Source organism: Coffea arabica, chromosome 6c, assembly GCF_036785885.1.
Source record: "Coffea arabica cultivar ET-39 chromosome 6c, Coffea Arabica ET-39 HiFi, whole genome shotgun sequence".
In the NCBI taxonomy this organism is placed as follows: Eukaryota; Viridiplantae; Streptophyta; class Magnoliopsida; order Gentianales; family Rubiaceae; genus Coffea; species Coffea arabica.
This window is the reverse complement of record NC_092320.1, coordinates 31,644,636-31,658,080: the sequence shown is the minus strand read 5'-3', so window position 1 is coordinate 31,658,080 and position 13,445 is coordinate 31,644,636. Positions and strand designations below refer to the sequence as shown.

At 38.5% G+C, this 13,445-nt stretch overlaps 1 protein-coding gene across 1 annotated transcript; it reads left to right on the top strand.

The window, feature by feature from the left end:
• Nucleotides 1-4,565: 4,565 nt before the first annotated feature.
• LOC113693513 (uncharacterized) lies at nt 4,566-5,132 on the top strand. The gene has a single exon (XM_027212041.2). The coding sequence runs from the start codon at nt 4,566-4,568 to the stop codon at nt 5,130-5,132; it is 567 nt and encodes a 188-aa protein (XP_027067842.2).
• Nucleotides 5,133-13,445: the final 8,313 nt, after the last annotated feature.

Genomic DNA, 13,445 nt, shown 5'->3' with positions numbered 1-13,445 from the left:
TTTATGACTCGTTATCGAGTCTCCATGTACTTGTTTGCATGTTTAGGGCTCGCTCTCATTCCAGTCATTTCCTAGCTAACTTTTGTACTTGTACTACTTTGAGCCTAGTGAACGGCTTTTGGTAAATGAGATGACTTTTGTGTGAAATGTTGGGACTGATTTGAGGAAATAATGAAGCCTTAATGGCTGGAAAAGTAAGAATTTTAGGGGAGGTGCTGCCCGATTTTCTAGGCCGTTTGGTTCCTTTAAGTTGAATTTGCCTTTTGGTGGAAATGAAAGGCTTTTGGGTTGTTTGCGCCTAAGTCTTCATGTTACCTTTTCGTTTCCAAGAAAATCATGTTTTGTACCCTTGCATTAGTAATTATTTTGGCGAGGCATACGACTAGTAGTCGAGGCTCATGTGCATTGTGTTTACTCGATTATGGATGTGAAACCTTCAATTGGTTTTATTTTTGGTTATTTTAGGGTTTCTTGGCGATTAAGACCAATCTGAAGTAAAAACTTTTGAAGTTGAGCCGGTGAGTGTACCACTCCCCTCCATTGCTGTTTAACTTGATTTCTGCTCTGTAATCTGTTTATTTGTTTGAGACGAGAGTGTACTTTATCACACTCGTTCTCTTGTCTGTTCATATGCCAATTTACTATGCAAAATTTGAATCTGTTATCTGTGTCTGCATCTGTTCGGATTTCTATGACCTATGAGCTCAGTCCTGTGGCTAAGTTACTCGAGTCGGGCCGGCAAGGGCCTGGACGATTAGATAACGAACCACGGTAGTCTGTTCGGGGATTTTGGGTATTGAGACCCTTGATTCCGGGTATACTCGAGTATTACCATTTTGTTCGTTTGAGGTGAGCGGGCCCGGTAAAGGGGTGTTTGGTGGACGGAATTCGGTGTTAAGAGGGGTCTACGGACGCGTTGGTTCTATATACGTTGACGGAGAGTCAACCGGTTTGGATCAAGTACTGCGCTGGAAATTTGGCTCCTGAGAGCCACCCGTATCCTTCTGATTTGAATCATTGGTTCCTTTGCTTTACATCTGACATGTGTATCTGATTTGTTAAATGTGAAATGCCACGATTTTAATGCTATCTGTTTGGTACCTCATTGAGCGCAAGCTCACCCCTTTCTGTTCCTTTTGTTTTCCTTACAGGAAAATAAACCCCTTTTGGTCTGGATTTGACAAATGACTGCCAAATTGAGCTAGTTGAACATATCTTTTGTATAGCTCATGTATTAAAACCCTAAGTGTACTTTTGGGACGTTTTCTCTTTTGATTTGGCAAACCGTGTATATGTATTAACTTTTGAAAGCTTTTGTATGTCATTTTGATTTGTAAACGCTAAAGTTCAGTTGTGAATGTTTGTTAGCTATTTCGGTTGGGTTCTGACGGGTCGGTTACTATTCATGGCCGGCTCCGGATTTCATTTCATTTTATTTTGGGTTATTTTACTATTTTAATTTGTTTACGCGAGTTTGTAAGTTCCGGATTGAAGCACATAGCTCTAATTTGATCCGTAGTCCTGGCGAGAGCTGGGCAGGCAGTCCGCTAACCCCTTTGGTTCGCCTTAGGGGAAAGTGGGGCTGTTACAGTTTATTTTCCAAATTGACTTGCTTACGCATTGTTTTATCTATTTTATTCTTTTTCAGATGGCCAAAAATAAAACACATTGACCCTTTGGATATCACTATTCTGGAATTTGATGATTGCAATCTCGATATTTCCCACGAATTTGAAATTTTGGAATCAGAAATTCAAGACAAGAGCGATAGTGAGGAAGAATCTGACTCTTTATTAAAGAATCTTGAACAATATGAAGAGAAATCCAAACCGAACTTAGAAGAAACAGAAGTTGTTAATATTGGTACTGAGACTGAGGTTAAGGAGATAAAAATTTAGCATTCATTTGAATAAGAAACAGAGAAAAGAGATGATTGAGTTCTTGACCATGTTTCAAGATGTATTTGCTTGGTCCTATGATGATATGTCTGAAATTTCAACAGATATAGTGGTCCATCGATTGCCAACTGATCCAAATTTTCCACCAATAAAGCAAAAACCTCACAAGTTTAAGCCACATATGAGCCTTAAGATCAAGGAACAAATCGAAAAGTAGCTCAATGCTAGAATTATCATGGTGTCTCATTACCCCGTTTGGCTTTCAAATCCCGTACCTGTCCCGAAAAAAAGTGGAGAAATGCGAGTCTGTGTTGATTACAGGGATCTTAATAAAGCAAGTCTGAAAGATGATTTTCCATTACCAAATATCCATATTCTTCTAGAAAATACCGCAAGACATGAGATCGAATCATTTGCTGATTGTTTTGCCGGGTATCACCAAATCTTAATGGGCGAGGAAGACAGGGAGAAAACTGTTTTTATCACACCGTGGGGGACATTTTGCTACCGGGTAATGCCATTTGGATTGAAAAATTCTGAAACCACTTATCAAAGGACTATGACCACCCTTTTCCATGATATGATTCATAAGGAGGAGATGAAGGTTTATGTGGACGATATCATCATCAAATCCAAAAGAGCAGAGGATCATTTGGTTGATTTGGAAAAGCTATTTGAGAGATTGAGAAGATATGATTTCAAATTAAACCCTACAAAGTGTGCATTTGGGGCCCCTGCCGGAAAGTTATTGGGATTCATTGTCAGTAAGAAGGGTATAGAGATAGACCCGACAAAGATTAAAGCTATTTGCGAAATGCCAGTGCCAAAAATGCAAAAGGACGTAAAGAGTTTCTTTGGAAAGATTAACTTCATCGGAAGGTTCATCGCTCAGTTGACCCACACATGTGAGCCTCTATTCAAGTTATTGAAGAAAAATGTGCCACTGCATTCGAGTGAAGAGTGCCAGCAGGCGTTTGATAAAATTAAAGACTACTTGTTGCACCCCCCGGTCTTAGTACCACCCAAGCCAGGTCGACCATTGATTATGTACTTGTCAGTGCTCGACGAGGCTGTGGGATGTGTTTTGGGGCAGCATGACGATTTAGGAAAGAGGGAGCAAGCTATTTACTATCTCAGCAAGAAGTTTACGTCTTATGAGGCAAAATATACATTTCTTGAAAAGAGTTGTTGTGCATTGGCCTGGGCAGCTCAGAAGTTGAAGCATTATCTGCTTAGTCATACCACTTATCTTATTTTTCGGTCAGACGCTTTGAAGTATTTGTTGGAAAAACCAATGCCAACTGGATGCATGGCTAAATGGCAGATGATTCTTTCGGAGTTTGACATCATTTTTACCACGCAAAAGGCCATCAAGGGTCAGGCGATAGCGGATCACCTGGCCGAAAACCCAAGGAGGGATGATTATCAACCGCTTCACACTTATTTTCCAGATGAGGAGGCCCTGTTCGTTGGTATAGCAGAAGACATGAATGAAAAATGTTTTGAATGGAGGCTATTCTTTGATGGTGCATCAAATTCCTTTGGAGCTGGTATTGGAGTTGTTCTAGTATCACCTGAAGGGAAGTATTATCCTGGTTCCGCTAAACTACGATTTTTCTGCACTAACAATACGGCTGAATATGAAGCTTGTATTTTTGGGCTAAAAATGGCCTTGGAAATAGAGATTAAGGATTTAATAGTGTTCAGTGATTCCGATTTACTTGTACATCAGACTCTCAAAGAGTGGATCACTCAGGATTCAAAGATCGTGCCCTATCATTGTAGTTAATTGAATTTGGCGAACAAATTTAGGCGTTTGGAGTTCAGGCATATTCCACGTGCTAAAAATGTCTTCGCCGATGCTTTGGCCACCTTATCTTCGATGATTCAACATCCAGACGAGTTGGTAATTGAACCTATCCAGATTCACTTGCAAGAAAAACTTGCTCATTGCCTAGTTGTGGAAAAATCCCCCGATGGCCGTCCTTGGTACAGTGACATTAAGGAATTTCTCAAACAAGGTCCTACCCTCCTGAGGCCGATATGACTGCGAAAAGCTTCTTGCGCAGATTATCATCTAAATTCTTCTTGAATGAAGAGGTGATATACAAAAGAACGTCAGATTTGGGCCTTCTGAGGTGTGTTGATGAGGACGAAGCAGAATACTTGATGAAATAAGTACATAGTGGAGTATGTGGATCACATATGAATGGCCACTTATTAGCAAAGAAGATCATGAGGACCGGATACTTTTGGCTTACCATGGAGCATGATTGTGTAGTTTTTGTTAGGAAGTGCATCAAATGTCAATTGCACGGAGATGTTATGCGCACTCCCCCCACAGAATTACGCAGTATGACTGCTCCCTGGCCATGTTCAATGTGGGGTATGGATGTGATTAGAGCCATTGACCCTCCCACTTCAAATGGGCATCGATTTATTCTAGTGGCGATTGAATACTTTACCAAGTGGGTCGAAACTGAGTCTTATAAGCATGTGACTAAGAAGGTGGTGACGGACTTTCTAAAGAAGCATATCATTTGTCGTTTTGGAGTGCCGGAGACATTAATCACTGATAATGCCAAAAATCTCAACAATGACATGGTGGATGATTTGTGAGAACAGTTCAAAATCAAGCATCGAAACTCCTCTATTTATGGGCCATAGATGAATGGAGTAGTAGAGGCTGCAAATAAGGATTTGAAGAAAATAATCCGTAAGATGATTAAGAGACACCGTGATTGGCACGAGAAGCTCCCTTATGCATTAATGGCATATAGAACCGCTATTCGGACTTCTACTGGGCCAACTCCCTACAATCTCATGTACGGAATGGAAGCAGTGTTGCCAGCCGAAGTCGAAATCCCTTCTTTGCGCATTTTAATGGAGGCCAAACTGGAGGAGGCTGAGTGGATTCAACAACGTCATGAGCAGTTGTCTTTAATCGATGAGAAAAGGTTAAATGCCATTTGTCATGGTCAATGTTATCAAAAGAGGGTAGCCCGTGCTTACAATAAGAGGGTCAGACCACGGATATTCACAGAAGGAGATAAAGTGTTGAAACACATTTTGCCAGTACAAGAGAAAGCTAAGGGGAAATTTGCACCAAATTGGCAAGGCCCTTTTATTGTCCATAAAATTTTGGCCGGGAGAGCGATCATTCTCGCAGAAATGGATGGGCAAGTGTTCCCTCAACCAATTAATTCGGATATGTATAAGAAATTTTTCATATGATAAATGAAATTTTCCTTTTAGGGTTAATGTAAAGAATAGAATGAAAAGTCAGGTCTTCTTCTTTTCTAATCAAACATTCTATCCCTAGTTATCCCTTTTTGAGCCTTCAGAGCAAATTATTTCGTTTGGCAACCACTGAGAATCGCAAACCCCACACTGGGACAAGTTTTGAGTTGAAAGTTAAGAGAAAAGAGAGAGGTTTCAAAAAGTAAAATTGATAGAGGAACAAAATGAAGAAAAATGAAAAGAGGAGGATCTCGATTGAGAATAAATTGGGACAATTATTAGTAGGGTTAATTTAAAGATGCGATCTCAGGAAATCTAAACATTTATAAGTTCGCTTTCAAGCCTTAACCCTTTCTAAGCACTCCACCAGACCCCATTGCAAAAACCTAAAAGTCCTGACTTCTGTTCTTTATATTGCCTTTTTAGGACAATTTCTAATCAAGTGACACATGATATCAAAAACACCTTCACCTATTTTGCAAGGGAAGGATTGTTATACTGATGCCATTATTTCTTAAAACACATTTCTGGATTAATATGGGCGATAGACAAGATTTGTTTGTTAGGTGAAAACCCGCAAGGGCACCTTAGGAAAAAGAAAGAAGAAAGAAAAAAAAAGGAAAAAGAAAAAAGAAAAAAAAAGAAAAAGGAAAAAGGAAAAGAAGAAGAAAAAGGAAAAAGTAAAAAGAAAAAAAGAAAAGTGAAAGGAAAATAAAATGGGCGAGGGTAACCTTAGTGAAAACCCGAAAGGGCGCTGAGGTAGGGTTTTACAAGGAAAAGTGAGCTTGGATCTAAAGTGCTGATGACTTAGTTCATTGGAAATTCTCCTCACATTGTGGTTCTGTGGTCAAGCATTTGAACTCCGAAGAGATGATATCCAAAGGGTCAAGCGTGGCATTTTGTTCGAAAACCAAAGTGTTTGATTTATCAAACACGAAATTTGAGTATACAAACTTATTTATTTGAAATGATTTTTCATGCAATAAAAGTAGAGGGTTGTGTTTATATTGCTAAGATTTTTCATCATTATGTGCAATTAGAATGTTTTTCCTGTGTTGCATGGTCACATTTATCTTTTTCGTTCTATCAAATGGAAATCCCTATGATTTATCGAAGAGAATAGATACTAGATGATACGTTGGTCTACATATGAGAAATTATGAAAACTTGATAGATTGAAGTACCCACTTCGCCAAATAAGGAGTCAAAATGCTCATGTTTACACTTCTCTTGAAAAGGGGTTGATCGGATGGAGGCGGTATTATCTATATTATTTCTTTTCTTGTAGGTCTGATAGTCCAATAAGCATTACACTGGGGCAATTTTAGAGGAAGTTGTTTGTCTCCCTTCTCAAAATTCTACGAAAGTTTTGTACGAATCGACCAAATGAAGTGAAAACAGGCTCGGGTATTCATCCCACTGACCAAATGAAAAATGAAGGCAGGCTTGGGTATTCATCCCATTGACCAAGTGAAAATAGGTTCGGGTATTTATCTCACTGACCAAATGAAAAATGAAGGCAGGCTCGGGTATTCATCCCACTGACCAAATGAAAAGTGAAGGTAGGTTCGGGTATTCATCTCACTGACTAAGTGAAAACAGGCTCAGGTATTCATCCCACTGACTAAGTGAAAACAGGTTCGGGTATTCATCCCACTGACCAAATGAAAAATGAAGGCAGGCTCGGGTATTCATCCCACTGACCAAATGAAAAGTGAAGGTAGGTTCGGGTATTCATCCCATTGACTAAGTGAAAACAGGCTCGGGTATTCATCCCACTGACCAAATGAAAAGTGAAGGTAGGCTCGGGTATTCATCCCACTGACCAAGTGAAAGCAGGCTCGAGTATTCATCCCACTGATCTTTTGAGTTTACATGTTCCAACTCACGGCGGAATTATTATAGATAAGTATTTGGTGTCTACGTTTTTGTATTGAGTTTCTTCGAAACTCAGACAGAGAGGGGCAAACTGTAGACACCAAATTTTAATTTAGCTTTATTTATCATTTATTTTAATTTTAATTGATAATTATCTAATTTTTTTAATCTAATAGTTTTTGTTTTAGACATATTTTTTATTTTATTTTATTTTAATTCTATTTTATTTTTATTTTTTAATTTTATTATTTCACTTTATTTATTATTCTTATTTTTATAGATTAAATGATTATTATTAAATGATTTTTGCTCATTAGTCTCTTAATTTTATTAGATTTTGTCGAAAAAAGAAAATTGTTCACAAAAAAATATATATACTTTAATTTTTAAATTCAATTATGAGTTTTGTTGCAAATTAGCTTCAATTATAAATTAATGCGATTTGTTCACTTAATTTAATTGAATCTTAGGTCATAAAAAAAAAAGCTGGGAAACAACGCTGCATTCCATTTAGCTTCGTACGAAGCAGCGAAGCAGCAAGAAGGCTCGGCGTTTTTTCCTGTTTTCTTTTCTTCCATTTTTCTCCCGTTTTTAGCTCCGTTGGATGGTGTTGGTACAGGCCATCTGGCCTTTGTGACGGCCCCACCTCCCCCTAGGGCGTACCCCAGGGTTCAGCGGGTCGCCTGCCCAGCTCTCGCCAGGACTCACTCACTATGGAACTCAAATCATGTATATACATCCATAGACAATAGATGCTCAAGTAAAAGATAAGAAACTTCTACACACCAGAAGTCTTCAAAGTTTTTACCATTCAAGTACAACCATCGAATATACAAGGGTTCTCATTCCTCATACAACCAGCCCGTGCCAAGCACTAGGGCGAGAACCATTACAAGGCCAAAGAACTAGATCAACTAGACTATACCGAACGCTCGTCCTTGCTCGCCTTCCCCTGCTAAGGAAAACAATTGACGTGGTATGAGCTAAAAAGCCCAGTGAGGTTCTATATATATAAACAAGTAATTAAACAAGGAACAGTAGTCATGTAATAACAATTAATCCAGAAAACATGTCCAATATAAAGCAATGATAATGCATTCATTAAAAGGATACGGGCTCCCAAGGAGCTCTTTGTTCGTTCGTTCGTTCCCCTGACATTTCCCCTTATTCCTCCAATTATTTGAAAATTTCCTTTTTGAGAAGTAAAACCCTCGTGCCTGCGTTCATTCATTCATCCCTTTCCGGACGTTGGCCGGACTCCACCCATCCGGACGTTGGCCGGACTCCACCTACCCGGACATGGCCGGTCTACAAGGTAATACTCGAGTATACCAAATTCACCCAGGTCACCATATCGCCCGACCGAGTCCGCTTCTGGCTCGAGTCGACCGGTAACAAGGGCAAGGGCCCAGTTCAGCCAAAAGGCTTACATTCATGCGCAACTAGTATTTCAACATTTAATCACCGAAAATTTCTTATTTATTTAGGTCGAGTGCGATAAAGTACACACTCACCTAGCAAAAGTTCATTTTAAAAATCATAGAAAACAAGTAACATGTAATCAAATAGTCACAAATAACCACATAGATCCAACAATCCACATAGTCATAGGAACAAAACGTATATAGAACACTCACCTATTTACGCACAACAACGTGCAAAATATCCTTCCGGATATTATCTTTAGTCACCGAGAAAACCTAAGATTAAATGAAAAGAATATTACCACTCATTTGTCACAACCAATTAGGTGCAATCAAAGAGACTCGTCGCATGATGAGTAGAACGTATAAAAAGACTTTAAAGTGGAACGTGGACATTTGGACTCGTGGATAAAAATAACTAGGGTTTCATAGACCACACATAAAACCAACTCAAAAGGGTTATAAAATTTTCTAATGGAAACACTTGAACTAAAGACAAATCAAAATCCAACTAGATAGACTAGGAAATACCATTTTCGGAATCGTTTATGTGGTTGAAACTTATCTTATATTCAAGTAGATATTATAGACTAATTGTCTTAATGAAATTCATGAAAAGAGAGGACAAAATACTCAAGAAAATCCTAAACTACTCCTCTTTATTTGGTAAGAGTAAGTAAACATTTGGAGTTTCCAATTGAAGAAGGATCATGTTTTTAAGATGGAAAAACGGTCATAGTATTTTACAAGTTCAAATAAACCTTAGCTTTCGGGCGAAAATTTGGGCAGCATGCCCTTTGTGTTTACCTAATTTTCCAGCCATTTTGGCTTCATTATTTTTCCTCAACCACAACCCAACATCACACATAAGCAATTCAAGTCAAGAGCCGTTCCATAGGCTCACAATATCATAAGAATAAGAAATACAGAAATAACAAGTGCAGAAATTCAATTTAGCAAAAGACAGATTTGACGTATGAAAGCGGAAATAACTTATCCGAGGCTACGCTTATCGGATTAAGACGTAACTTATGCCGTTTCGAAGCTAAGACACAGGGCTACAATGTTCATGAAGGTCACTTAGTCCAGTTTCTAATGTAACTTGGTCAAATTCTCAAATTACTAAACCAGAAATCAATTCGTCGGCTGTTTAAATGCATTACACTGTAATGGACATATCTCAGAGTACACAAGTCCGAATCAGGTTTTCTTAGAGGCATTTGAAAGATAATTCAGAATACTACAACTTTCATGTTTTGGCAAAAAGCTAAATCAGAATGAATACTAGTAAAAAAAACGTGATAAACTGGACTTAACTGATGAAACGGACTGCTGGGAAATTTTTAAAACAGTGAGGGTATTTTGGACTTTTCACATCCTACGTTGTTCCGATTGAGCTGAAATTTTATAGGCACCTATAAAACACCATTCTCTACAACTTTCATGTTTTATGCCAAGCCAAATTCGGCCTCTAACTAGGTAATATAGAAACGGACAGAACTGAATTTTCAAGTCCCTGAAATCTGGAAATTCTTGAAATCAAATGCTAATTTCTTTATTTTTGGCTTGCTTCACCATCTTAACTTCCCATATTAAACTTTAAACATCAAAGCCCCAAATTTTAAGCACTAGAAAAATCATAGGAAAGCTGAAAAATATTCCAATAAAATGGAAAATCATGACCCAAGCCTCTATTTCACCACATACCTCAATAATTCAACCATATGTGACATATTTAGCAACTAATCGTGAATTTAATCGGAGAGTCAAGGTTCCAGCATGTATACCTTCCAAGGAGACTAGAAACAAGTGTTCAAGGCCTTTGTTCCTCAAGAAAATTACACCGGTAGGTAGCCTTTGTGCTAGATAACAACTTAATCGGAGTAGATTTGCGCGAATAGAAGAAACTTTTCAAGATTTGGAGAAGAAATGAAGGAGAATGAGATGAACTCTCTTTGTCTCTCTCTCTCTCTCTCTTATTTCGGCCAAGATGCAGAATTAATGAAGGAAATTAAGCTAAGCTTGTGTTATAAGAAGGTTGGAAAGCTAAGGATTAATTCTAGCCACAAGTTTGGCTAACACTTGGACTAATCTTGACCACAAATGTTTTCTCTCTCTTGTTGCATTTCTAACCTCTAATTTTCGGCCAATAGGAGGGCTAAGAGGGGGAAGATATTTTGCTCCATTAATGATAAACTTGTATGGCAAGAAAGTGGTGATCAAGTGGTGGTTCAATCGGTAGTACGCGGTACACGTCGGTTCGCACTATTTTTCCTTAAATCCCCCGTACTAGGATTTTTACTTCCTATTCACTAACTTTTTATCATTGCTTCTAACCACATATTATTTCTCACTTAAAAGTCACTCTTAAGCACCAAATTTGATCCTTACTCGGTACCGGATAATTATACTGCGGTTACACGAAAAATCCGATTTCACCTTGAATTGAAAACGAATAGGAAAACCCTAATTTCCTATGGTCATTGGCACTTTTCTAGGGTGATTGAACCATGGATAACATGAAATAATAATTTCCAAATAATTTTCAAATAAAAGGGAATTTTTGAGAAATATGCAAGGAATTTGCGAGTCCTCACAGCCTTTATCTTGAACCTCAATTTCATGAGGAACGAAGGCCATCAGATGGTTCTCCAAATACAGGTGGCTTCATCTAAACCATCGTTGAGAGGGTTTAGTTCCTGGGGTGCCGTATAAAAAGGATGAGGAGGGTTTAAGAGAAGGGTAGAGGGTTCAGAGAAGGAATGGGCGGCTGCATAGGTAAGGGAAACAAAAATAGAAAGGGAAAGAGTAAGAGGAACAGCAGGATTGGATAAGGGAAAAACAGAGAGACCGAGAGAACCAGAAAACTGAGAGGAAAAAGGCTGTGAGACGAGATTGGGGGAGGTTACGGGTAGAAAGAAAAACTGGAAGAAGAGAGTGAATAAGGAGGAAGAAATTCAGGAACTGAAGTGCCTTCACCCACGAGAAGCTACTCCCACCGACCTTCAAAGCTGCTTCCTTTGCTGTCTAGGTATACGAAGCTTTGCCTACTCCCTGAAAAATCCATTTGATGTTGTTTTCTTTTTCCTAAAATCTGTGCTTAGATTGAGGTTCTAGTATGGTGGCTAGTTATGTGATTGATATGTTAGGGCATGGACTTATTGCAAGTTCCTATGCCTTTGATGCATTTTCTTTTCTGTCGCACAGGGGAGGTGTTGCTAATAGGTGGTTGATAAGTGATTTGTCGGGGATTATCTTAACAATGTTATGAAGTGATAACATTAGAGGATTTGGGGTAGTGAGATAGGGGGTCTTACGGGACTGATTTTGCATGAACATGCTCCAACCGAGTGAGAAAACGAAGAAAGCTTCTAACTTTGTGTGAGCTGTACCTGAAATTTTGTTTGCTGTTCATGATTTGTTCTTTTGGGACTGGTAGAAAGCTTATCTAAGTAGTTTCCTTGCTACTGAAACTCGTGGTTGTGTTTGGAACATGGATTTATGTGTTGTTTGGTTGGTTTGTTCATTTGAATGAAAAACGGTGTAGGAAATTTCCAGATTGGCATGCTCCTGTGTTTGACACTTTTATGTGTTTAAATCCAAGGTTTTATGTTGAAAATTGAAAAACAATATTTGTTGATACATGGCTTGGATTCAGAGTGTGTTTGCTTGAAGTTTAAGAGCGCAAAAACTGCTGCAACAAGCATGGAGCTCTTGACTTGTGGCAGCAGTACGTGCAGACAGTTTCAGTTTTTATTTTTTCTTTTGTTTTGCTGAAATTGTGGCTCGGTTGACATGCTTCCTTTGCTTGTTGTTTGGTTGGAATGTCATGAATAATATTTGCTATTACAGCTGCACTTAGAAAAGCCATAGCTTTGAAAACTAGGAGAAGTATGAATCACGCATTAAGTATTCAGTTTCTTGTTTGGGTTTTGATGTCGAAGTTTCATGTTCATAAGCATAGCCTGTTCTTGTTACTTTATGATGATTTCAGTGTTTGGTTGAAGAGTGGAATGTTCTGTGTTGAATGTTTAATTGGCCATTGCAAGTAGATGATAAAGGCTCCTCGGCTGCACTTTGTCTTTCTTATTTTCTTGGCCCGAAGTCTCTCTATGGGAATCATTAAAGTTGAATGATCATGCTTGGATTTAAGATTTGGAGATTTATGCGATGTTTGGTTGAAAAGGTCTTGATCAAACTTTGTGTATTTGAATCTGAAATCCGAGTTTGGAAGTAAAAATGCAGTAGGCCTGCATTTTCGGTTGCTGAAGCTCTAGTTTGATTGAAATTTGTGGTTTTGTTGATATGCCATGTACATGTTCACACTAAGTTTCCTACTCTTGTGTCTTTGCTGCATTTTTCACACACGAGCACATTTAGGTGAATATCCAAATGTTGTTTTGCTCAAGCTTTTGACTTGCTTGAAATGCTTGTTTTGCTTGATATTTGACTGCTATGGTTTGTCTATGGTTTGCTTTGATTGGATCTTCTGGGATAGATAATTATGCTTAGGTGATGTTAACAAGGATGGTTTGAGGTTTTTGCATTAGGTTTTGGTTGTTGAATTGGTAGATTTCGCTTGAGTTGCTTCACACTTCACATCTAGGCGAATAACCAAAGGTTTGCTGAAATTTCAAAGTAGCAGAAAGAAAACCCATGAGCTGTCCAGATTTGCATGCCCTTTTGTCCGACTTTTTTTTGTGTTTGGAATCCAAAGTTTATATTGCAAAGTGAGAGGATTAGAAAGTGGTCTTGTTGTTTTAAGTTTGAATCTTGTTAGAAAACTGCGGAAAGTTTGCAAATGTAAATTGCAGCAGGCTTCGTTCTTTGTTGCAGAAGGTTCATTCGTAGCTTTGCATGCCTTTTGCATGGAAAATGTTCCAAAAGTCGCATTCCAATCCCTCAAGTCTCTCCTTGTTTCACTATGGCCCAAACAATTGGAAAAATCAATCAAATTGACCCCTCAAATTTCATTAGTTTTTGCAATCAAGTCACTACTTGTTTT